General features: G+C 43.0%; 1 protein-coding gene across 1 annotated transcript in view; it reads right to left on the bottom strand.

The window, feature by feature from the left end:
• Positions 1-645: 645 nt before the first annotated feature.
• LOC121464278 (sodium- and chloride-dependent transporter XTRP3A-like) overlaps positions 646-24633 on the bottom strand; it is a 35717-nt gene continuing 11729 nt past the window's right edge. The window contains exons 4-11 of the mRNA XM_041677120.1: positions 23052-23279; positions 20089-20199; positions 18834-19075; positions 16625-16787; positions 4618-4822; positions 2915-3074; positions 2294-2459; positions 646-1684 (exon numbers count right to left, since the gene is read on the bottom strand). Of these exons, the coding sequence (XP_041533054.1) occupies positions 1535-1684; positions 2294-2459; positions 2915-3074; positions 4618-4822; positions 16625-16787; positions 18834-19075; positions 20089-20199; positions 23052-23279 (1425 nt within the window). The 3' untranslated portion in view covers positions 646-1534. The remainder of the gene's footprint in view (positions 1685-2293; positions 2460-2914; positions 3075-4617; positions 4823-16624; positions 16788-18833; positions 19076-20088; positions 20200-23051; positions 23280-24633) is intronic.

Here is a 24633-nt window from a genome sequence, read left to right as displayed (position 1 = left end):
CTAAAAACCATCTGATGAGAAATCAGGAGTAAACATTTAAATAAATAAATGCTGCTGCTTACATTTTAGGGGCAGTGATCGTTTAGAAACCAGGTATAAAGAAAAGATGGGAGTCTTGATAAGATGCAGATAGGATAGTGAAAGCTTTTTTGTAAGTTACAGTCCAATATTAAAAGATTCACTGTTGGAAAGACATCTTTATCTACATATGTGTGTGTCTGTGTGTGTGTATGTATGTATACATATAATTTTAATTAATGTGGATGCATTTTGTATATGTCTGGACATGTTCAGGCTGGTGAAAACAAAGACAGAAAAGGATGTTGGGTTCCCTGGAACAGGAATTACATAAGGTGGTAGGCTTCTCAACATGAATCCTGAGAGCCAAACTTTGGTCTTCTGCAAATGGAGCAAGAAAATTAGCTAGAAAATTTTCTCTTTAGGCCCCTCCACAAGACCTTTCTATTCCCTACTTTTGCCATTGAGAAAAAGAATGAGAAGTAAGAGTCATCTCTGGTTGATGTTTCAAGTGATGTCTAAGTATCTTCAAAGGTGCCTGCACAGATAGACCCAAGGAAATCCTTCAACTCGATGAGCCCAGGAGAGCAAAGATCATTGCTACAAGAAGAACTCTCAGTCTAGATAACCTTCATTTATTTTATTATGATTAAAAAAAAGAAAAAAAAAGACAAATTCACATGATGGTTGAATAACAGCCATAAATATGGAGTGTTTTCAGCTACACGCTGCTCTGTGTGATTTATATACATTTTAGAAAACATTATTATGTAGGTGATTGTGAGTGACGCTGGTAGAAAAGTTACAATTACTTGTATCCGTATGGATATGTATCTGACACTGAAGCCCTGGTCAGATTCCTTACAGTCTAGAGTTGTAGAGAGGTTAGTCCTGGACTACTGTGATGAACCTTAGATTCTAGAAAGGTGACCTCCTTTGGAACCCCAGAAAAACTCTCTCTTAGTGGCCACTAAATCCTGGTAGTATTCAGAGAGTAATCAGGAAACACAGAAATTACACACTTGCTGTGACTTAAAAAAAAAAGAATTCATCAGAATTAATTAATTAATTATTAATGTCACCTTAGTTACTTCAAACCTCAGACACTGGTCGGGAAGCCGTTGTCCTCTAGCATTTTCTTTTCTTTTAAGAAAAAAAAAAAAACCCAAAAACTGAAGTGCTTGTTTGGCTCCTACAAGTTACAGTCAAGTTTCTCATGACAGTTTACCTTAAATTCTAAGACTTTCTAGAATCAAGGAAACAATGGTCTTCAGTACTGGCCTTAGCCCCTGATGACAAGGAGGCTACAAGGTATGACCTTCAGATGGCAAAGGATGGAGGGCCCCTCCTAAGGGATGTGGTCCCCTCCCCTAGGCAGTCTTCTCTCTCTAAGCTCCCCAGTCCTCTTTACAGAAGCAGGAGGCCCTAGACCACCACTCCAGCCAAGGAGTTCCCACCAGCAGGCAGTCACTGTGAAACAGAGAGTGGCTGACTTCGGTCTCTGGGAGGTCCATTCTTAGGCCACTGGGGCCGAGCCTCCCTTCTTGAGTTGATTCCTGATGAAAGTCCCCAGGGCCACCAGGGGGATGCACATGGTAGATGAGGCCACCAGCAAACCAATGACAGCGAGTGCGTATGGGGGGTAGTCCTTGGTCACCAGCTGCCCCTGGGAGAAGAGACTGAGCATCAGGGGAAGGCTCCCTCCTGTTGCGTCCAAGAGAAGTGTTCACCCAACTCTTCTATGAAGGGGGAGATGCTGAGCAGAGAAGAGGACTGTGGTGCTCTACTACCCTGCAATTCACAGCAAGCCTTCAGAGAAACCGTGCCCATTTTCTCTATATTTCATAACGAAAGATAATTCTGACTTTTTCAAATGTATATGTGGGAAGCTCTCCAAGAAGAATGTCATGGAAACACTTCTTCTAGTGCCTTAGTCTGAGGCCCTACATGTAATGTAACCTTTAGCACAGATTAGAACTTCCTGTGGTCGTAGAAATGCTCCGTATAAATATGTCTAGTGTGGCATGCCAGAGGAACTAGTATTTCTAGGGGAAGATCCCCTGGGATGCTGTGGGCGACTCTTACTCTCCCGATGAATCATGGCTAACCACTTACAGCCCCGTTCTGCTGTACTAGACTGAGCACCTGCGAAACATCTCAATGAAGTTCCCATGCTGTCACCTGTGACCTTCCCACACCACAGCAATGGTTCCCTGTGTTCTGAAGTGACCGTGGGTTCTGCCCTATTCCCCAGCCCTGCAGGAATATCAGGTACCTGAGTGGCATCCCAGGCTTGGTACTGTAGCGTTCCTGTGATGATATAGTCACTCAGGTAGAAGATAAAGAGGCCGATAATGAGTAGTGGACTCACAAATGCCCACATGGCCTTCCAGTACCAGTTGAGGGAGCGGCCAGCCATGGTCTGAAGGTCACTTTCAAATCTATTTGGACCACAAGGAGAGAACATAGGCTTATTCATGCTCTGGCGGGAGGGGGTCCAGTTTGCATGCCCTTGTCCCTTAGGAAGATGTTATTAATGATATGCGAACATGTCCCCGGACCCATCTGATCTTTTCCTTGGTGAGGTGTTGAGTTGAAGGGAAAAGGGCTGAGGCTCCCTGAGGGAGGATGACCATTAAAGAATGGTCATGGGACATTTCCCTGGTGTGAGCTTTCAGAGGTCCCCAGGTGTGGACCAGAGGCTACTTCCCAAAGAAGAAGAGAGCAGGGTACATCGGGGAGGGAAATGCCAGTCCTCTCAGTCCACAGGGCTAGGGTGGCTGACAATTCCCGTATCTAAAATGGGCATGCCCACTGAGGAAAGATGATTTTCGTATGAGTGTGGCCCTGCAGTGTCTCTGCCCCATGAAGAAGGCAGGGTCTGCGGTCTCCTTACCTCTTCAGCCCATATATGTAGCACACAGCTATGGTCTCCACCAGCACAATGAGCAGCAGGGACAGGGTGGCTGCATAGTCATTGAATATGTCAAACCAGTAGTTCCCGGACTCCATGGTGAACACCATACCAATGGCACAGTTGATGAGGCACACCAGACCTGGAACGCAAGATCACTGATCATCTCTCTGAGTCTCACTGCCTTTCACCCCACATTTAATGTCAACCAGAGCCACAGGTCCCTAGATGTACTTTGGAGGCTGGGTTCACCCACATGGGCTATAGGAGCTACTCTGCAGAGGATTTCACAGCAGGGAAAAAAGAGGTCAGAGTGTTGTTCTTTGGGTGACGTCATGGTTTAGCATCTGGAGACGTTGAAAAGTTCAACAACTTAGCCCCAGAGACTGTGGGAAGTGGACCAAGGGTATGGGGGCCCAGATAAGAATTGGCTTGGTAAGAAACTATAGTTTACTTTGGTATCACATGCCAGGCTCTGGTTATGTATCAGACCAGATTAAGCCTCCAAGGTAGTAGCCAGGAATCCCTTTTATACCAGGATGCCATGGCTTAGTGATGCCAAGTAACTGCCTAAATACCACAATATGGCAGAGCCAATATTTGAGCTCTGACCTTTAGCCACCAATCTCTCCAAATTTTCTTCCAGCTCCCTAGGGCTTTCCATGATGTGTTTGAGTTTATAGTAGTCCTGCCCTTTCCACTGCCACACCGCATAACGTCAACCACTGAATGCCCCGAGAGGCTCACCTCAGGAGGAAGGATTAAGTACTGGTTTAGGAACTGTATGCACATGTAATGTGGACTGCAGAGACCCAATTTTAGAAAAGATGCCAAGTGCTTGGCGACTCGGAGGAAAGGGGAAGAGAGCACTTTCCACTTGATGGCCAGAATGCGTGATCAGATGTGGCACTTTTTTATCTCTCCTGGACACAGAACCATCAGAGGCAGAGGTGGCTAGATACAGGGTTCTCATGATCCTGGCTGAGTGGGGTGTTGGTAAAGTTAAAAGTGGGTATCCATAATGGGAAAGGCTGATTCCTTCACCAACAACCCAAAGGTTCAAACAATGTACAAAGTGGTGTGTGCTCTTACAATGATGTATCAGATGGGATCAGGGACTGACAACTGCTGCTAACAGTTGTACAGATCACCGACAGGTTTTAAGTGTCAACAGCAGGCCCAGATTGTCCTTTCCAATGACTTTCAGGAACAGAGATAAAAACTAGTAGCATTAGAAGTCAGGGCAGGGTGATCTGATTGGGTGTTTATTGCCTGGAGCATGTGTGGAAGGAGCTCCTTCTGCTGTGGGAACAGTTCATGCACATTAAAACTAAAATAGATGTGGGCTTTCAAAGCCTGCAGGCCTTCGAGTGCAGGTGGGAGAGTTGTGCTCTCCTCCCCTTCCTCAGAGCCTTTAGCACTTGGTATCTTTTCTGAAATTGGGTGTCTGCAGTCCACATAACACATGCACACACTCCTAGATCAGCCTACCCAAAAGAGGCTGTAGTGAGTTCTTAGTCCAGCTCCCAGAACTGAGTATCATACTGTAGCTGGAGCTCAGCTAGACTCCGACAGCCCTTCTGGAGCTGCCTCAGAAACACATGGCTCCTGAGGAAGCCCCTCCACTGGTTGTCTTGCATTTCCCCACCCGCCCATGCCCTGCCTCCACTGCCTGGTGTCCTGACCTGAAATGGCCTCCTTGGGCAGGTAGCTGGAGATGACCTTGCTGTCTGTCAGAGGGGTGAGGATGGCCGCTGTGTTCCCAAGCATGCTTCCCATACCCAGCATCAGCAGCATGAAGAAGTAGAGCACTGACCACAGCTGGGACACTTCCATGTTTTTAATAGCCTCAGTGTAGACGATGAAGGCCAGACCTGTGCCCTGGACAGCCTGAGAGTAATTAAAAGACACCAGTTACACACCTGAGTCAAAGGGGACAAGAGGTGGAATGTCATAGTTTGATGGTGAAATATCCTTCACAGGCTCATGTGTTTGAACAGAATGTCATCCCCTGCTTTTGAACTTTTGGAGATGTGTATAACTTTAGTAGGAGTTGGACTCTCACTAGATAAAGTAGGTCATTGGGTACATGTCTTGAGATTTTCAATATTTTCAATAGTTAAGAGTCACAGTATCATGATCCTATTGTCATTAACTCTACAACCCTTCTCCATCATGATAGATGGTAGTGAGTAATTTCTCACTCTGGGAATCAAAATAAGCACCCCTCCCCAACCCTGTTAGTTTCTTCTTGTAAGGTATTTGGTTACAGCAACAAAAATTTAGTATTGACTATGTAAGTAAGCTCAATGTAGTTCCAGGCAGGCTCCAAAGCTACAGAAAAACCCTGTCTCAAAAAAGAAAACAAAACAAATAAACAAAAACAAAAAATAAGTAAGCTCAATGGCATAAACACAGTGGGAACAGGCATCATTAGGAACAGATAAGGATTTGATGGCACTTGTGAAAAATTTAAAATGAATATTAAATATTACAAAGCAATGGTTTCACTATTGCCAGGAGCCATCTATTCTAAACAATGTCAGTGCTAAAATACTCCCTACTAGAATAGTCTGATTTCACTTTCCTACACATGGCTACCACTGAAACCGCCACATCATAAACATGGGAATAAATAACTTTGAAAAAATAGTGTTTTCAATAATAAACATAATTATTGACTTAAAAGGTCACTATAATGTTAATATTAGATTAGATATGGTTGAAGAGAGAATTAGTAGGAAGGGAGGTCTATCTCAGGGTAAATTCTGTTCAATCGAATATAGTTTGACCTAAAGATACACTTAAACTGGGCTGATGGTGTCTATGTACATAGTGAACCGTAACCTAACTTGATGTGTAACAAACTTTGATTTTTATAACAAGATGTCAAGATTCAGATGACTGCTGGATCTCAGACACCCACATCAACCCATCTTCTGCAAACCAGACAGCCAACTGCTTAAAAAAAAAGCAAATACAAATTTTACCCAACTGAGCAGTCTGTATACTTCATTTCCATTTGTAATTTTATATACATTGGTGTTTTGCCTGCATGTATGTCTGCATGTGTGTGTCAGATCCTCTGGAACTGGAGTTACAGAAAGCTGTGAACTGCCATGTGGATGCTAGGAGTTGAACCGGGTCCTCTGGAGGAACAGCCAGTGCTCTGAACAACTGAGCCATCTCTCCAGTCTCTTTCTATGTATCATTTTATTTTCTTTTGATGTATATATGTATGTATGTATGTATGTATGTATGTATAACCTGTACATATGAGGGTAGAACATTCTGAACTTCATTTTGCCCAGTATGCTTTTCAACTACAGAATCAAGCCAATTTAGATCTATAAAAGTGACTTGCGATTAGATTCTGTCTTTCTTACTTTTCTATTGTTGTGACAAAATGCCATGACCAAGGCAACATAAAAGCAGGTGTTTAATTTGGGGAACATGGTTGCAAAGGTTTGGAGTCCATGACCCTTGAGGGGGGAGAGGATGACAGGCAGCAGGCAAGCAGACATGGTGTTGGAGCATGAGAGCTTAATCCCTTTCTGAAAGTAGGAAGCAGAGGGAACTAACTAGGAATGACCTGGGCTTTTGAAACCTTAACCCCCTGCCAGTGACATATCTCCTCCAATGAGGTCATACCTCTCAATCCTTCCCAAACAGTTCCACCAACTGGGGACCAACTATTCAAACACATGCTCTTATGGAGGCATTCTCATTCAAACCACTACATTCTACTGCTTGACTGTCAAAAGCTGGTGGTCATATCACAATGTGAAATGACTTTAGGCCGACTCTAAAAGTCCCCACCGTCTTTCATAGTCCCAAATCAAAAGTCTCTTCTGAGACTCAAGGCAACTAATTGTAACTCCTTGTAATATCAAAAGCAAATTACATACTTTTGATATACAATGGCACAGACTATACATTACCATTCCAAAAGGGAGGAATGGGAATATAGCAAGACAATACTGGACCAAGGCAAGACAGATACCCAGCAGGGTAACTCCAAATCCTGTGGTCTGTATCTGCTGTCAATGGGCTTAGCTGGCTCTTCCCTTCCAGGGTAGCTGTCTGCATCACCTGTCTTTCTCTCTTGGTTTGGCTCCACTCTTCTGGAAACACTGTTTCCACTGAACCTGTATTTGATAGGTATCTCCTGTGACTCTGGCATCTCCAACACCTTGGGGTCTCCAACACAATCCAGGCTTCATTTTCATAACTTCATGTATGGCTTGGCTTCTCTGGGATTCCATGCAGGGATTCCCCTGTCACACACTTGGCCTCAGAGGCTTTTCTTAACTGCAGAGGAAGATTCCACAACTCCTTTACTCCTGTATCCTTCAAGACTCTAAAGCCAGAACTACCTGGCCAATGCTGCCAAGTTCAGCCATTTGAGTCTGAGCCTATTACCCTCTTGAATTATATTTTCATAACATTTTCCTGGTTTCAGGTTTTTAAAAGTAGCAGAAAATTCCTTAGACATTTCCTTTCTACAAATTGCAGGATTAGCTGGGTGGGGTCTTGCCCTGAGGGAAACACTCCCTTTATTACATTTCATGTCAGGCCTCTCCTTAGCTCTTTCAGTATGGATGCTAAATTTCTTGGTGCTTTTTTCTCCTCAAACGGTACATTTTGTATTTCTTTTTGTCCCGCTTATTATTTTTTATTGTAGCCCCATATAAAATGATCAGTAATAACTATGCAACAGGGTTAACATCAGGTTGTTTTGAAATCTCCTCTGCCAATAAAATTAGTTCAAATGTTTCAATTTAGCCTCAGGCAGAGTTTTAGAATAAGGGCAGAAAGCATCCAGTCTTTGCCAAAGTACCGCAAGAATGGTTTGTAACTCTGTCAGTAATATTGTTCCCTTCTGAAACTTCTTGAGCTGTGCATCTATAATCCACATTGATCTCAGCACTACTGCCCTCCAAGATCCTACTAGGATGCTTCATTCAGCCCTGCTTATATTATTCAACAGCTTTCCTAATCCAATGTCCCATAGTCTTCCATATTCTTTTAAAAACAGCAGCATGGTCAGGCCTGTCACAGCAATAGCTCACTCCTTAGTACCAAATTTTGTCTTACTTACTTTTCTGTTGTCATGACAGAACTCTATGACCAAGGCAACTTATAGAAAAGAAAGTGTTTAATTTGGGGCTCATGATTGCAGAGGGTTAGAGTCCATGACCACCATGGGGGGAGCATAGCAGCAGGCAGGCAGGCAGCAGACAGATAGACAGGCAGACAGGTAAGCATGATGCTGGAGCAGCAGCTGAGACCTTACATGCTTATCCTCAAGTAGGAAGCAGAGAGAGCTAACTGGGAATGGTCTGAGCTTTTGAAACCTCAAAGCCCACCACGAGTGACATACCTCCTCCAGAAAAGTCACACCTCTTAATCCTTCCCAAACAGTTCTACCAACTGGGGATCAAGTGTTCAAACATATGAGCTTACGGGGAAAAATCTCCCTAAACCAGCACAGGTTCCCTTTTAACAACACAGAGAGGAGTTGAAAGAAAACTGGCCAACCAGTCAGTCATACAAATAAAACCATGATATGGAGACTGTAACATATAAATATTATATAAACATTATGAGAAGTGTGGAATAGGAAAGAAAAGATTAATATAGATCTAAATGAAGACTTTCAAGGAGAAAAGACAGAGACCAAGGCAACATTTAACAAATAATATATGTGAACTTGTCAAAAGGATCTATAAATTCAGCAGGTTTAATATTATTTAGGCTCAGCCTAGATTAGATAATAAAAACACTATGGACTAAATTCACTGAAGATGCCAAAAGCCAAGGAACATATTTAGTGAATTCAGAGAAAGAACTGTTGATTACACAAATAAAAGAAGGGTGGACAAGACAGTTCAATCAGTACAGGAGCCTGAAGTGCAGGCTTTAACTTACCTTCAATCTCTGGAACCCATGTAAAGGCAGAAGGAGAGAACTGACTACAAAGTCACACTCTGACCTCCAAACATGTGCTCTAGCGCGCGCGCACACACACACACACACACACACACACACACACACACATTAGCAATTAATTTAAAACAAAATAATAAAAGAAAAATTCAGCAGCAACAATTGAAACCAGAGCTATAAAGCAAATAGTATCAAAAGGTTGAGAGAAAATAACTGTTAACCTAAAAAACTCTACTCTGGGGACACATTCTTTAAGGAATAGGGCCCAGGGCTGGAGAAGGGGCTCAGTGGTTAAGAGCACTCACTGGCTTCTCTTCCAAAGGACCTGGACTCAATTCCCAGTACCCATAGCAGCTTACACACGTTTGTAACTCTGGTTCCAGAGATCTGACACCCTTTTCTGACTTCTATGGGCACTGGGTAGGCACACGGTGCATGTATATACTTGTAGAGCAAATACATACAAAATAAAATAATTTTTAAAAAGATCACGATAATATATTGCTGGGCAGTGGTGGCACATGTCTTTAATCCCAGCACTTGGGAGGCAGAGGCAGGGCAGGGCAGGGCAGGGGAATCTCTGAGTTTGAGACCAGTTTGGTCTACAGAGTGAGTTCCAGGAAAGCCAAGGCTACACAGAGAAACCCTGTGTTCAAAAACAAACAAAAACAAACAAACAAACAAAAAAGGAAGAGAGAGAAAGAAAGAAAGAGAGGAAGAAAGAAAGGAATGAAGGGGCCAAATACATAGAAGCAAAATCTAACAGTTTACTGTTCTTAATACTTGCCCTGCAAAGCATGGTGGCACACACCTTTCATCCCAGGACACAGGAGACAGAAGCAGGCAGACCTCTGTGAGTTCAAGACCAGCTTGGTCTACAAAGCTAGTTCCAGGACAGCTAGGACTGTTACACAGAGAAATCCTGTCTTGAGCCACCACCACTCTTCCAAAAAAACAAACAAAAATAAACAACAACAACAACAACCACCAAACTTGCCTTATAGGGCGATTTTTTTTTTTTTTTTTTTTTTTTTTTGAGACAGTGTTTCTCTGTGTAGCTTTGGAGCCTGTTCTGGAGCTTACTCTATAAACCAGGCTGTCCTCGAACTCACAGAGATTCACCTGCTTCTGCCTCCCAAGTGCTAGGATTAAAGGCATGCACCACCACCGCCTGGCATAGGACAATACTATTAAATAAGATTTATTTAGTTGTGTGTATGTGTCCATGTGCATGTTTGTGTGACATATGTGTGCAGGTGGTCTCACTCTGAGACTCCTGGAAGTGGGATCACTATTTTTGGATTGAGGTCGAAGTAAGAGCTAGCGGCTGGTTGCTTTGCTTTTCTGACCTTCAGGTTGAATCCCCATTTCTCTCTCTGAGTTTTTATTAATCGTGCTTCACAGGCCAAAAGAAAACATCATATTTTCTGGAGGTGACTCTGAACAGCTTGACAATGTGAGCATTGTGAACTAAACTCAGGTCTCCTGGAAGAACACCACGCTTTTGCAACTGCTGAACCATCTCTTCAGCCCCACAGAAAGGTATTTTAAAGTTAACTCCTCTCTCTCAAAGACAGTTGGGATGCAAGAAAAGTATAGGACAAATAAAATTGAGAGAGAGAGAGAGAGAAAGAGAGTGTGTGTGTGTGTGTGTGTGTGTGTGTGTGTGGGCGCGAGCACACACCTTGTCTATCCTTGGGGTTAGGAATTGAACTCAGGGCCTTGTACATCCTAAGGATGCAGCATTTGGCAAGTTACGAGTCTAAAATGCCTGAACTGCATAACAATCATATCTAAAATAGAAGAGTGGAACCAGGTCTGGCAAACACCTGTCATCCCAGCACTCAGGAGGCAGAGGTGAGAGACCAGGATGTTAATATCATTCCTCTGTCTTTATAAAAGCAAAGCCAGGGAAGTTAAGAGTCTAAAATTTTTACATTGTTTGAAATGGAAGTAAAGATACTCTCTAACATTAAGCCATGTTACGTTAAACATTAATGAGAGATTTTAGGAAGAAGACATAGAAGTTCAAATTTCAAACAGTAGAGGATATGGTAGAAAGGAAAAAAAGAAGAAAGAAAGAATGGAAGGAACAGGGGAAAGAAAGTCAGTTGAAAAAAAACCCAATAATTATAACATTCTTGGGCAGAAAGTCAATCTCAAAAATAAGCGAGGAAAAACTAAGTGCCAGAATCAAAAGAAGGGAACTGAATGTCATGCCAAGGCTCAGAATAGGAGTCAGAGGTGTCCAAGTGGGATCTAGATCTTGAAGTCAGCTGGGTTAGGGTCTTGGTGTCTGAGCTGGGCTGAACAACTGTGCTGGTTAGTTTTGCGTCAACTTGACACAGGCTAGAGTTACCTGAAAGGTGGGGACCTCCACTGAGAAAATGCCTCCAGAAGGTGCAGGACATTTTCTTAATTAGCGATGGTGGAGGGGGGTAGCCTATTGTGGGTGGTGCCATCCCTGGCGATCCTGGGTTCTATAAGAAAGCAGGCTGAACACACCATGGAGAACAAGACATAAGCAGCATCCCTTCATGGTCTCTGCATCAGCTTCTGCCTTCAGGATTCTACCTTGTTTGAGTTTCTTCTTTCAGTGATGAACAGCAATATGGGAGTATAAGGGAAATAAAGCCTTTCCTCCCCTACTTGCTTTAGGTCTGATATTTCATCATAGCAATTATAACCCTAACTAGAACAACAAACAACAGGAAGAAAGTGTTGTGTCGCCCCATGAACTGAGAAACCCCCCCAAAAAACAAAATACCCAAACCAACCAACTATTCCTCAACCTCACCGATGAGCCAGTGCCATGGAACCGCTATCCTAGTCTTGAAAGTATTCTTTAGAAGCAGTCAGCAAAAGTCTTTATAGTAAATCTCAGAACTAGTCAGTGTGTTCGTCTAACATCTTGAATTTCACTGTCCTCAAAGTACAGAAAAATAATTGTACTTGAGACTTCAGTAAAAACAATAATAATAGTGTAACAGCAATAGAAACAGACTAAAATACAAATATTAAAAAGAAATGTACAAAATTCCATATACGGGTATTAGAATAGTTTATATAGGAAACAGATGAAATCTGTACTTGTAGGAATTGATTAAGATTTCTAGGTACAATTTAACATATAAAAATATTTGTTTCGTTTGCAATCAACATAACAAGATACTATTCACAATAGCAATGTAACAGAAGATATGCCAAGACATCCACGAAGGAAATTAGCTGGCAGAACTAGGTGAATGAGAGAAATGTGTTGCCAAATCAAAACCCAATCCCAAAGAACTGAAGATGGAGGGATAGAGACAACACTCTTCTGTATCCCCACAAAGTTTAAAGAAAATCCTGATCTAAAGAGTATAAGGTGTCAAGAGAAGGTCACAGTCAACAAGAGAGAGTAAGAAAATATAAAAATATTTAAAGTTAGATTTACAAAAGAAATGACAGGCTCTAACTCTGAGGACTAGAATAGTAGGAAAAGAGGTGGGAAGTCTTGCCCTGGGGCCACAAATAGAAAAGACATGAATGGAGTTTATAGATATGAACCGCAACAACAAGACCTAAACAAGCAGAAAACCTTAGGGCAGATTTGCTTTGTGAGGCAGCTATGTGGTTTGCCACTGGCTGAGCCTGGAGACAATGAATGGAACCATCCATCCCTTGAAGAGAGCCCGCTGGCCGAAGAACAAAAAATTCAGAACTATCAAATTCCTAAGCCCCAGGGATCCCACCTCCTCCACCAAGGTAGCAAGCAGTGACCCTGACAATTACAAAGAACCCAGGACTGAACTGAAGCTGACTCAGACTCAGAGGCAAACATACTCAGGTAGAACCATGGGTCGTGGGCAGAAAATCAGTTGGCATTCTGGTGGAAGAGCACCTATCAGGAAAGATAAATGTGTGTGTCTCCACTTCCCAAAGCCTAGAACACTGAAAGCCACACATAGAAAATGTGATCCCACAGCAAACCAGAGAGCGGGCATATAGCTAACAGTGGTACTAACCGTGGCAGCCTCCTGGGAAGACAATCTGGTCTAACCTGTTTTGAGATGTAAAATCTCTTCCTCCTCACACACACCTGAGAGTCAGCAACAAACCACAGTTTAGGATTTAGAAAAAAAATCACATTCATCCCAGAAGAAAGATGGATTTGCTGATGACATATTTTTTTAAAAAAATTTATGTCTATCCATGTTTATCTACATGTATGAATTTATGCACACTAAGTGTGTGCCTGGGTTCATGGAGGTCAGATCCCTTGGAACTGGAGTTATGGACGGTTGTAAACTGCCATGTGGGTACTACAAAATGAACTTGGGTCTTCTGAAAGAATAGCAAGTATTCTTAGCCACCCCTGACATAATATGCTTTATTCTGTTTTATTTCATATGTACTTTAAAGTCTTACTTTTGTGTTTCACTATTGGTTTTGTTTTGGCCTTTATTTTGCTTGAACAGCTTTTTATGAGTTTTCTTTTTCTTTCTGCATGTTATAGTATTTCCTCTCTCTATTACTTCTCACAACTGAAACACATACTTTCCCTCTACAGTCTACCAGAAAGAAGGGGTAAAGAGAAGAGGGGGAGTAGAGAGTGTGTGAATAAAAGTAAGGAGCAACGATACATATGTATTAAAATGGCATAATGAGATCTGTTTTTATACGTTAACTATAAAAAATACCATTACTTAGAGTTGAAAGTGAAAAACGTGAAATTCAAAAGATATTTATTCTCCCCCAATTACAGCTTAATATCAAAGTATTAATAAACAACCCCTAAGGGAATTTTCTCTCTGATGAAATTTGCTAGCTGACAGAGGGAAGTAACAACTAGTTTAACACCTGCAAGACCCTGGGTTCGGACACCAGCACTGCAAAAGTAGATTCATTAGTTAACAAAGCCCATCAGTGTCATAGATAAATGTGTAAACAAACAAACAACCAAAAAGTATGCTTTTAAAGCAAAGCGTAGAAAAATACCCAAATGGCTATTGGCAGGGAATGAGGAAAATAGCTGAAGTATATTTTTTGTGACGACATAAATACAGCACTTAAAATGAGTGGATGAAGTCCCACATGCATTAAAATGGACAGATCTCAATAAAATTCTCGAATGGGAAACTTCATCTTTCAGGAATACTTATTCCTACATACAACTGATAACAAAATAGTATTTTTTATTTAAGTCTTCCCCATTACTGTGTGAATGTGTGTGTGTGGGGGTTCCTAAATATTTTCTTTTTTTTTTAAACTAACTATTTTATTTTTATTTTTTTTAATATTTTTTATTTATTTATTATGTATACAGTGTTCTGTCTGTGTGTATGCCTGCAGGCCAGAAGAGGGCACCAGACCCCATTATGGATGGTTGTGAGCCACCATGTGGTTGCTGGGAACTGAACTCAGGACCTTTGGAAGAGCAGGCAATGCTCTTAACCACTGAGCCATCTCTCCAGCCCCCTAAATATTTTCTTCATGCTATTGACTGTTCTTTCATTACACAGAAGGTTCTTTCTTTGGTATTATCCTACTTGTTTTTACTTCTGTTGCCAGTACTTTTTGGGCCTTATCCCAAAGCATCCTTACACAAACCAGTGTCTTCAAGTGTTTCCCTTGTTTCCACTTAGACTTTCCATAGTTTTGGAATTACATACAGCTTGAGAGATGGGGGTCTAGCACCACTAACTGATACAATGGTCAATGTGTTCTCTTGGCATCTTTGGCAGAAATCACGTGCTTTTCTGTGTTCCCTATTTTAATGTTCTACTTGTCCCTTTGCCTTTCTCATGCTGATACCAGACACTTTGTAGACTGTCTTAAAATCAGGTATTAATATGCTTTAAGTTTTATTTTTTTTTTTACTCAGTTGCTTTGGCTACTCTGAGCCTTCTATAGTTTCATGTAGATTTTAGCATGTAGATTTTAGTTTCTATGAATAATATTACTGGTAAGGATTGCATTGGTCTGTAAACTGCCTTGGGTACTATGGACACTTAAATAATAATTCTTCTGTGGTGGTCTGAATGATAATAGCCCCTACAGGCTAATGATGGAGGAAGGTCATTGGTTAAGTAAAGAAACTGCCTTGGCCATGATAGGACAGAAAATTAGGTAGGCGGAGTAAACAGAACAGAATGCTGGGAGAAAGAGGAAGTGAGGTTAGATGCCATTTCCTCTCCTCTCTGGGGCAGACACAATGAAGCTCCGACCCAGGATGGACGTAGGCTAGAATCTTCCCGGTAAGCGTACCTCGGTGCTACACATATTAATAGAAATGGGCCAGGCAGTGTTTAAATGAATACAGTTTGTGTGTTGTTATTTCGGGGCATAAGCTAGCTGGCGGCCAGGAGCCAGGCGGCAGGAACGCAGCCCACAGCTCATACTACAGGCTCATATGTTTGAATCCTTGGTTCATAGTTGTTGGAACTGTTTTGGAAGGATTAGGAGGTGTGGTCCTGTTGAAGGGAGTAAGTCACTGAGGGAGCCCAGGCTAGACCCACTCTCTCTCTTGCTCTTTTTTCCTATCCCTCAGCCTCCTCTTTCTTCTTCCTCCCCCCCTCACCTTCTCTCTCTCTGCCTCTTGGCTGTGGATCAGATATAAGCTCTTAACGGCTACTCCAGTGCCCTGCCTGCCTACCTGCGGCCCTGCTTCCTGCCATGATGGTCATGGACTCACTCTTGGAACTGTAAGCAAATGAACGCTCTCTTTGATAAGTTGCTTTGGTCATAGTGTCTCTTCACAGCAACAGAAAATTAACTAAGACATCTTCTATTCCATGAGCATACAGTATCTTTCTTATTTTTGTGTCATCCTGAACGGCTTTCATTAGCATTTCACATTTTCATTGTCAACATCTTTCAGCTCCTTAATTCTATTTATTTAGAGTTCAAACAACTTAATAGCAAAGAATCCAGTTCTAAAATGGACAAATAAATGGCCTATACAGACATTTCTTTAAAAAGACACAAGGGGGCTGCAGAGATGGCTCAGTGGTAAGAGCACCTGCTACTCATGCAGGGAACCTAGGTTCAGTTCCCAGCATCCACATGGCAAATCACAACCACTGGTAACAGCCCTCTTTTTACCTCTGTGAGTACCAGATACATGTGTATTATACAGATATATGTGCAAGCAAAATATTTATACATGTCAAATAAAATAAATATATTGATTTTTTTTTTCGAGACAAGGTTTCACTGTAGCTTTGGTACCTGTCCTGGAACTAGCTCTTGTAGACCAGGCTGGCCACAAACTCCTCCTGAGTGTTGGCATTAAAATTGTGTGCCACCATCACCCAGCCACATCTATTTTTTTTTAAAAAAAAACAAGGTTTCTCTGTGTAGTTTTGGTGCCTGTTCTGGAACTAGCTCTTGTAGACCAGGTTGGTCTTGAACTCACAAAGATCTTCCTGCCTCTGCCTCCTGAGTTCTGGGATTAAAAGTGCATACCACCATCACCTGGCCATCTAAAAAATTTTTGAACAGATACAAGTAGCCAGCAAATATATGAACAAAAAGTTAGCATTATTAATCTTCAATGAGGTACAAATAAAATCACAATTAGTTATTATTGCAAAGGAACTTAATAAAAATATTGGGTCAAGGATATAGCGGCACTCTCGACTTTATTGCAATAGTCCTTTAAAAAGATCCAGGATATGAATACTATTTAACCATTCTCTTCCAGGTCAATGTGGAGACTTTGTAGAGAGAGGCAGTCCCCACCCTTCCCAGGCCTTTTACCGTGTTCAGCTCTGATTCCAAGCTGCAGTTCCTAATGTGCGGGAACACATCATTGTACTTGCTTGGGTAGGTAGATGCCAGGTAGTCCTTCACCTCCTCCAGGTTGTTGGCTGCCAGAAAGCCATCTTCAAGGTCAAAAGAATTGGTCAGCAGAAGAATCACCCTGCAGAGCAGACCATTATCTTGATTTTTATGACTAAGGAGCTACTGGTCCTAACACCTGAGAGGACTATGGGCAGCCTCTTCCCTCTTCCTTCCTGCCCAGTGAGGAAAGTTGGTAGGAAGAACAACTCTGGATGCCTGAGCAGAGGAGAGGACAGAAACTACCTCCAGACAGGATATTTAACACCTGGGTAGGTGGCCTCTGATGAGACTGGGTGGGATGCTCGAAGTATTCAATACTTCATAGCCAGATTATTAACCATAGTTGGTGACAGTCCCTGAATGTGGCTAATACCATTGAAGAACTGCTTGGAAATAAATTTAGAACCACTTAAATATTTTTACTTATTTTCAGACAGGGTCCCACTATGCAACCTCGGCTGTCCTGAAATTTGTTGTGTAGACCAGGCTAGTCTCAGACTTAGAGATTCATTTGCCTCTGCCTCCAGAATAGCTATGTTAAAGGCATGCACGACTACATTTGGCTTAGAATTCTTTTTCTTTTAATTTAAATTTTTTAATTTATTTTTTTTTGTATTTTTTATTTTTATTGAGCTCTACATTTTTCTCTGCTCTCCTCCCTGCCTCTCCCTTTCCCCCCCCCCCCCCAAGGTCCCCATGCTCCCAATTTACTTAGGAGAGCTTGTCTTTTTCTACTTCCTATGTAGATTAGATCTATGTAAGTCTCTCTTCGTGTCCTCATTGTTGTCTAGGTTCTCTGGGATTATGATTTGTAGGCTGTTTTATTTGCTTTATGTTTAAAAACCACTTATGAGTGAGTACATGTGATGATTGTCTTTCTGTGTCTGGGTTACCTCACTCAAAATAAGGTTTTCTAGCTCCATCCATTTGCCTGCAAAATTCAAGATGTTGTTTGTTTTTCTGCTGTGTAGTATTTCATTGTGTAAATGTACCAAATTTTCCTTATCCATTCTTTGGCCGAGGGGCATTTAGGTTGTTTCCAGGTTCTGGCTATGACAAACAATGCTGCTATGAACATAGTTGAGCACATGTCCTTGTGGCATGATTGAGCATCCTTTGGCTTTATACCCCAAAAGGGGTATTACTGGGTCTTGAGGAAGGTTGTTTCCTAATTTTCTGAGAAATCACCACACTGACATTCAAAGGGGTTATACCAGCTTGCACTCCCACCAGCAATGCAGGAGTGTTCCCTTTTCCCCACATCCTTTCCAGCATAAGTTGTCATCAGTGTTTTTGATCTTGGCCATTCTTACAGGTGTAAGATGGAAGGTCAGAGTTGTTTTGATTTGCACTTCTCTGATGACTAAGGATGTTGAACATTTCCTTAACTGTCTTTCAGCCATTTTAGATTTATCTGTTGAGAGTTCTCTGTTTAGGTCTGTACTCCATTTTTTTAAATTCATTTTACATACCAACTACAGTTCCCCATCCCTCCCTTCCTCCCACTCCCCCACCTACCTCCCAACTCCCCATCTACTCTTAAAAGAGGGTAAGGCCTCCCATTGGGAGTTAATTAAGGCTTAGAATTTTTAAACTTAATTTTATATCACTGTGCAAATTAAATTATTTGCATTTATACTGAGTTCCATTACAGTCCTTACTTAGAGATGGCTACTTTTATAAGTGACCACTCTACTGAACATCTTAGCATCTGAAAGATGGTCCTCTGTTTGGAGGGACACCAAAGCCAGTAAGCTGTAGTCTCTGGGACTTGGCTAGAGAGGTCTTGGTTACATTTGAGATGGGGAATAGGACCTAAGACATTGACAATTTTCTTTTCTGAATGCTCCTCTCTGCTAAGTGCAATGACCACTTTAAACTGCCTTCTCCCTGAAAAGCAGGCTTTAACTTTTTGAACCCCCAGTTTCTAGTGCTGGTAGAAGGCAGTAATTATGAAGTTGAAAAAAGAACTGAACCTCACACTGTAGATCTCAACACTGGTGTCTTTAGTCTACTCCTTGACTTCTGGGAACCCAGTCCTTCACAGTTACCCTTCCAGCTCAGAACTTTGGAGCCTTGCCTTCCCTCTTGAGGCCTAAGGTTCTGAGGGACAACTTAGACTCACTTGTTTAAGCAGTTTTCATAGTTGAAGGTGGCCTTGAAGCCATAGATGGAGAAGGTCACAATGCTGGCAAATATGGAGGTGGAGCTGTTGATGATGGACACAATGATGGCATGCTTCTGGCAGTTGGTGGAGGGTTCGTTGTAGCTGGCAAAAGCAATCAGGCTGCCAAACCCCAAGCCCAGTGAGAAGAAGATCTGCATGGCTGCATTGATCCAGGCCTTGGGGTTGGCTAGCTGTTCCATCTAGAAGGCCAGTAGGGATAGGGCTGAGCAATCCTAGGCTCTAATCCCAAACTCTCCCTCCCAACGGATGGAGGCTCAGAGATGGAGAGGAAATTACTTCTAACACACAGGCGGTCAGTGTGGCTTGTGGCTGGAGTCCATGTCTCTGTCCCAGACTATCTCTAGTGTATTCCCTGGCTGGTAAACTACTCAGCAGTCTTTCTCTCATGCCAGCTATGGCACCCTACCCATGGAGAGTGCAAGTGAATATTGTTTAGTCTAATAATCCAACATATGGAACCTCTCAGTCACTAACCAGGCACTGCACTGGTCTTAACACACAGAAATTTTGGCAATGTAACCTGGATGTGGAGTCAGGTCTGAGTTGACTCCAGCACTGGCTCTTATGGCTTTTGCAACAACGATATACATTTCGATAGGTGCTACAGTCATCTGATTCTAGCCACAAGATTTGTTAAGCAAAGAGTGTGCCTTACTCCAAATGCAATAGCATTCCCGCTGAAGAACACGGGTGAAGGTGACTGGAAAGAAAATGTTAAAGAGGGGCAACTAGAGGGAAAGGGTCTACGGAAGGTAAGGGAGATGACTTGTGGCACCCAACGTGGGGCCCAAACCCATGACCCTGAGATTAAGAGTCTCATGCTCTACCTGCTGAGCTAGCTGGGTTCCAACAAGCAGCTTCCCACTAGAGACTGGAGTGATGCCTGGCTCAGTAGACAGAACAGACAGGGCTTTGGGTGAGAACCGAAGCAGGAAGACCAGAAGGAAGGCACAGGCACTAGTCATCAGGGGCAGTGAGGGCAGCAGGAGGGGATGGACAGAGGGTTTAACGTCAAGAACATACAGGACTTGGGATGACCTGTCTAAGGAGGAAGTTTGGGCCCCCGGGATATCCGTAGCCTTTGGCTCAGTCTTGGACTCTCACCAGACTTGCTGATTACAGATCTTACCCCCTTTCTCTTTCCTCCCAAGCATCCCAGAAACAGACAGTCTCCTTCCATTTCAGTCCATACCTTGGGTGTGAACATGTACATCAGGCCATTGGTGGCTCCATGGAGTGTGAGGCCACGGACCAGGTAGATAATAAGTACACAGTAAGGCATTGATGCAGTGAAGTAGACCACCTGTGGGTATTCAGGAACAGAATAAGACTGCTGGAGAGGTAGGAATGGCAGGACAGATAACCATCCCTGTAAACATCTTACTTCTTTGGTGTTTAGGCGGCGTCCACAGCTGATGAAGAGCTGCAGGTGGTGCTAATTCTGAGTAGGACAAAGGGTCTGTGGTCTGGGAAAGGCAGTGTGGGACTTGGCTGCCCATATCTGTTGCCACCATAAAATTTCTTCTTTAATGGATTAGAGGCAACAGGTTCCCAGTTTCTTCTTTCCATACTCTTCCAACCCCTCTGTCTCTAAAATAGGACTGAAGGAGCCCACACAACGTATCAGTCTCTTTGTTCAGTATTTGAGCCAAATTTGGCTCTGAGCTTTCTGAAGTCCCAAGAAGGACGACCAATCACTTACAAGATCTGTATTTTCTCTAACAGGGAAATCAGTTCAGTGGCTTGGGGGCAGAGCCTGCTTTCGAGGCTGGGATCTGAGAGGAGCCTGGCTAGGCATGCCCATAGATAGGAAACAGTGTATGGAAGAAAGTACCCACAACAAATGCAATAGATAGTACTGATGGGATTTTGCGTATTCTTCATAAGACATCTAACTCTTTGGTTAAGCCAGTCTTATTTCCCTATTGACATGCATCATAATTTAAGGATGTGCTCTTGGTTGCTTTGGCAGGGACATTTTGGACTCAGTGTCACCCTAACTTCTGAAAAGCCTCAAAGTAAGGACTTCCAGGTGCATGTCTGCCTAGCCTGGGTGGGAAATTTTGGGTAAATCCCTTACTACATACGCATAGATACATGGGTACAACAAACAAAAAAAATTGTCAAGGTTGTTTTTGCTTTATCAATCCTCTAGTTTGGATCCACCTCTAAGAAACATAGTTAGTGACCCATGTCTTGACATGCTTGAATTATGCTCAGTCTTCCATTTCCTCCTTGGCATGGCACCATATTTTATTCATTTCTAAGACTGTCAGAGGGACACAGAGCAGAATGTGGGATATGTGTTTATCATGGCTTCTTATACATTCAAGGAACTACTAAACATACCCAAGTATCTAGTATTTCAAACCAGATAGAGATGAAGATGGATAAGAGCACTTTGTAAAGTGATGTGAAAGAAATTCAGAGACATGGAGGAAGGCTGATCCAGGTCCATAACACTGGGTACTTAGAGGACACTCAGGGCAAGCTCTGGAATTTTCCATGGACCATGTTCCTTACAGGTTTTCTGGAGTTCCCTTCTTCCTCTTGTGGAAAAGATGGCTGGGATCTAGCTTAACCTATCATGAGAAGTAAGTTCTGGCCGATAAGTAAATATTCATGGCAGAATAAAAGAGATTTCAACAGAAAAGGAAAAGGCAGTCTTTATACATGGAACTACTAGGATATTTCTGTCAGGGAAGGGGGTCATAGGATCAGCAGAGAAAATAGGTGGTGAGGATTGCTATGGTATCATGTCCCGGCTCTCCCTAATTTCACAATTATAAGAGGCATGGGGACAAAAAGACTGCTTTAATATTCAAGGGTACAGACCTCGCCCTTAGATCTTTTGGATCATGCTTGGTCTAGATTGGACCAGAGCAGATGCTACAGGGTCTGAGCTTAATTGAGAAAGAGCACCCTGATTCTTCTGCTCGGTTGTGAGACAAAGTGCTTGGGGCTAAGATGATTACCGCTTTGGGGACTTAGAAGCCAATGTAAAATGTCATACCAGGCACAGCACTGGGATTGCTGTGCAGCATCTTGATGACATAGGTTGTTCTAAGCCTCATGCCTCGTGGGAAAAAAAAAAAAAACATGTCAGTGCTGGAGAAGGAAGCTCCTGTGATCAGGAGAGTGAGATCTAAGGGCTTGTGGGATTCACATAAGAAGAAAAATTGCAAGTGATTAAGTCACAAAAGACAGAGAACATTCATGGGGCACGTGACCAATAGGATGGGAAGTCCTGGAGTAAATCTGGGCTCTGTCCCCTACTGTGGTCTTGGGAAGATCACTTCACCTATCTACGCCTTTTCTGAGTGTCATCATGTATCTACTCTGAGGTGCTGTTAAAGAATAAGATACTGCGGGAATGTGATCTTCTGTGAATTTGCTTTGTAGCGTAGCTGAGTATGGAGAATTTATTCCAGTTTGAGACAGGTGCAGGTGATGGAAATACAGCCGATATAGCATCCCTAGAAGGAGGAAACCTGGGCATCCAACAGGAACATAGGGCTTAGGCAGATAAAAGGCCTAAGCCAGGATTGTGGCACATCTGTGGTTTACAATCCCAACACTCAGAAGGCGGAGTCAGGAGGATCACTGAGTTTGAGGCCAGTTTGAGCTGTACAATGAGTTTCAGGCCAGCATGAACTACATAAGGAGACACTTTCAAAATAAAAGGCAAGACCCCAAATCACACAACAACAAAACCAAACAAACCAGGGAAGAATCCAACAGTTTTGGGTGTCATTGAGTCCCTGAAAGCACTTTGAAATGAGACCCCGAATACAAGCACACAATAAAGTTATTTCTGCTGGCTCATCTCTCCATATTGAGGTTCCTCCCCAGAATAATAATCTGGCATTTGAAGGGGAAGGACTGAATTGTCAGATGTTTTAAGATCTCTAAGAAATGCCCTGGTGTAGCTGAGTTTGAGAGCTAGCTGGGGCATCTCATTTCAGACGTCACAACTTTAACCACCTCACAGTCAGCTAGTAGAGGAACGTGCCAATGACACCATCCATACCTTCTGATCCAGTGAGCCTCTACTTCTGGACCGCAAGAGACAGCCCCTGGCGTTGATCAAGGCCAGGGCTGAGGAGCTACTCATCCACTCACCCAGATGCAGCATCATCTCACTCCCCAGCCCACCTTGCCAGTTGACTCGGTGCCTCTCAGGATGCACAGATACACCATCAGCCAGGCCAGGGTGAGGCACAGTGCTGGCTCCCACTGCACTCCTCCGTTCTCCTGGATGGACGGCGAAATGTTGAGTGTTTTCCTGTACCAGAAGTACTGAGTTGACGAAGCCTTTTCACACTCCTCATCATAGCCTGTGCGGTTACCATTCAGTGGGCAGACAGACCACGGCAGGGGATCCTTTGGAATGAAGCAAGAATCGATGGAGAGGTAAGGGGAAGGCCAAGGACTGGGGAGGATGATTGACAGGAGGCTTTGTACCTTGTCCTATACATATGGGCTAGCCTGGCTTGCTTTAGGCTAGAGTACAGTGGAACAGAGGCTTCCAGACCTAGACTTTCCAGATCCTTGTAGTTACTGTTTGGCTCTGTTCAAAACCAGATGTAGGGCTAGAGAGACGGCTCACTAGTTACGAGTACTAACTCGTTAAGTGTTCTTCCAGAAGACCCAGATTAGAGCCCCAGCACCCATGTGATGGCTCACAACCATCTGTAACTCTAGTTCTAGGGGATTTGACACCCTTTCCTGGCCTCTGCGGGCACCAGGCATGCACCTGGTACATAGACATGCAGACAAAACACCTACACACATAAAATAAATAAGATAAAACTTAAACAAAAACATCAAACTGGGAAGGTACTTGAATTAGAATCATGGAATGGTAAGTCCATTTGGATGGAGAGACCACAGGAGGGAGACATTGGTAACTGATGAAAACCAGTAGTATGTCCCAGCCAAGAAATAGAAGCCCTCAGCTCAGTTGCCTTGCCTACCCGAAGAACACTTAGTTCATTCTCTGGACCCTCTGCTGCAGACGCTCCAGCTCACTCTGTTTCACATATGTGACTGCAAACCTGGGGCTACCTTGGCTATACCCAGAATCGTTTGCTTGAGATGAACTGGACATCAGGTTTTCGAATGTTCCTGCCAATGTACATGCTATATGAAGAAGCTCTGGGACATGTATGAACTGGTTCAATGGACCAACTGAGAAATTTTCAGTTCTCTCCTCCCTTCATCTGCATCAGAAGGTAAAGATAAGGTCCCTACATTTGCTTGGTTAAAGAGACCTGCTGTGAACGACCCCTACTCCCACCCCATGAAGTAGAATCCTGTAAAGTAGATTGATGCTTGTGGGGTTGGACAAGAGCTCTCATGTGGAGTGTATGATCATGTGAGTGTAGATCTATATGTTCCAGAGACATGCCTGGCCCACAGAAGTGTATTTGAAGGTCGACTGTGTCATTATCTCATGCAGGGTTGGGGGCAGTCCACCAACCTGTGGAATGCATGGATACTAACATGGTACTTTCTAGGTCCTTCTCCTCTTTTTCCACTTGGAAAGAGGCTGAGATGGAGGCAGCTGCTAGAAGAGGAGTGGAGGCAGTGGGATTAGAGTCCCCGAGAGAGCAAAGGCTGACGGTGGAGGAACAGATCATGAGTGGTGGAGAGGAAGAAGATTCCTATCTTTGAATAAAGACCAGCTCTCAGTGTGGAATTATGGTTCTTCTATTTATTTTCAACAATGCCTAGA

Source organism: Microtus oregoni, unplaced genomic scaffold (assembly GCF_018167655.1).
Source record: "Microtus oregoni isolate MIOR12 unplaced genomic scaffold, Mior012 000028F_ref0000031, whole genome shotgun sequence".
In the NCBI taxonomy this organism is placed as follows: domain Eukaryota; kingdom Metazoa; phylum Chordata; class Mammalia; order Rodentia; family Cricetidae; genus Microtus; species Microtus oregoni.
This window is presented reverse-complemented; position numbering and strand designations above follow the sequence as displayed.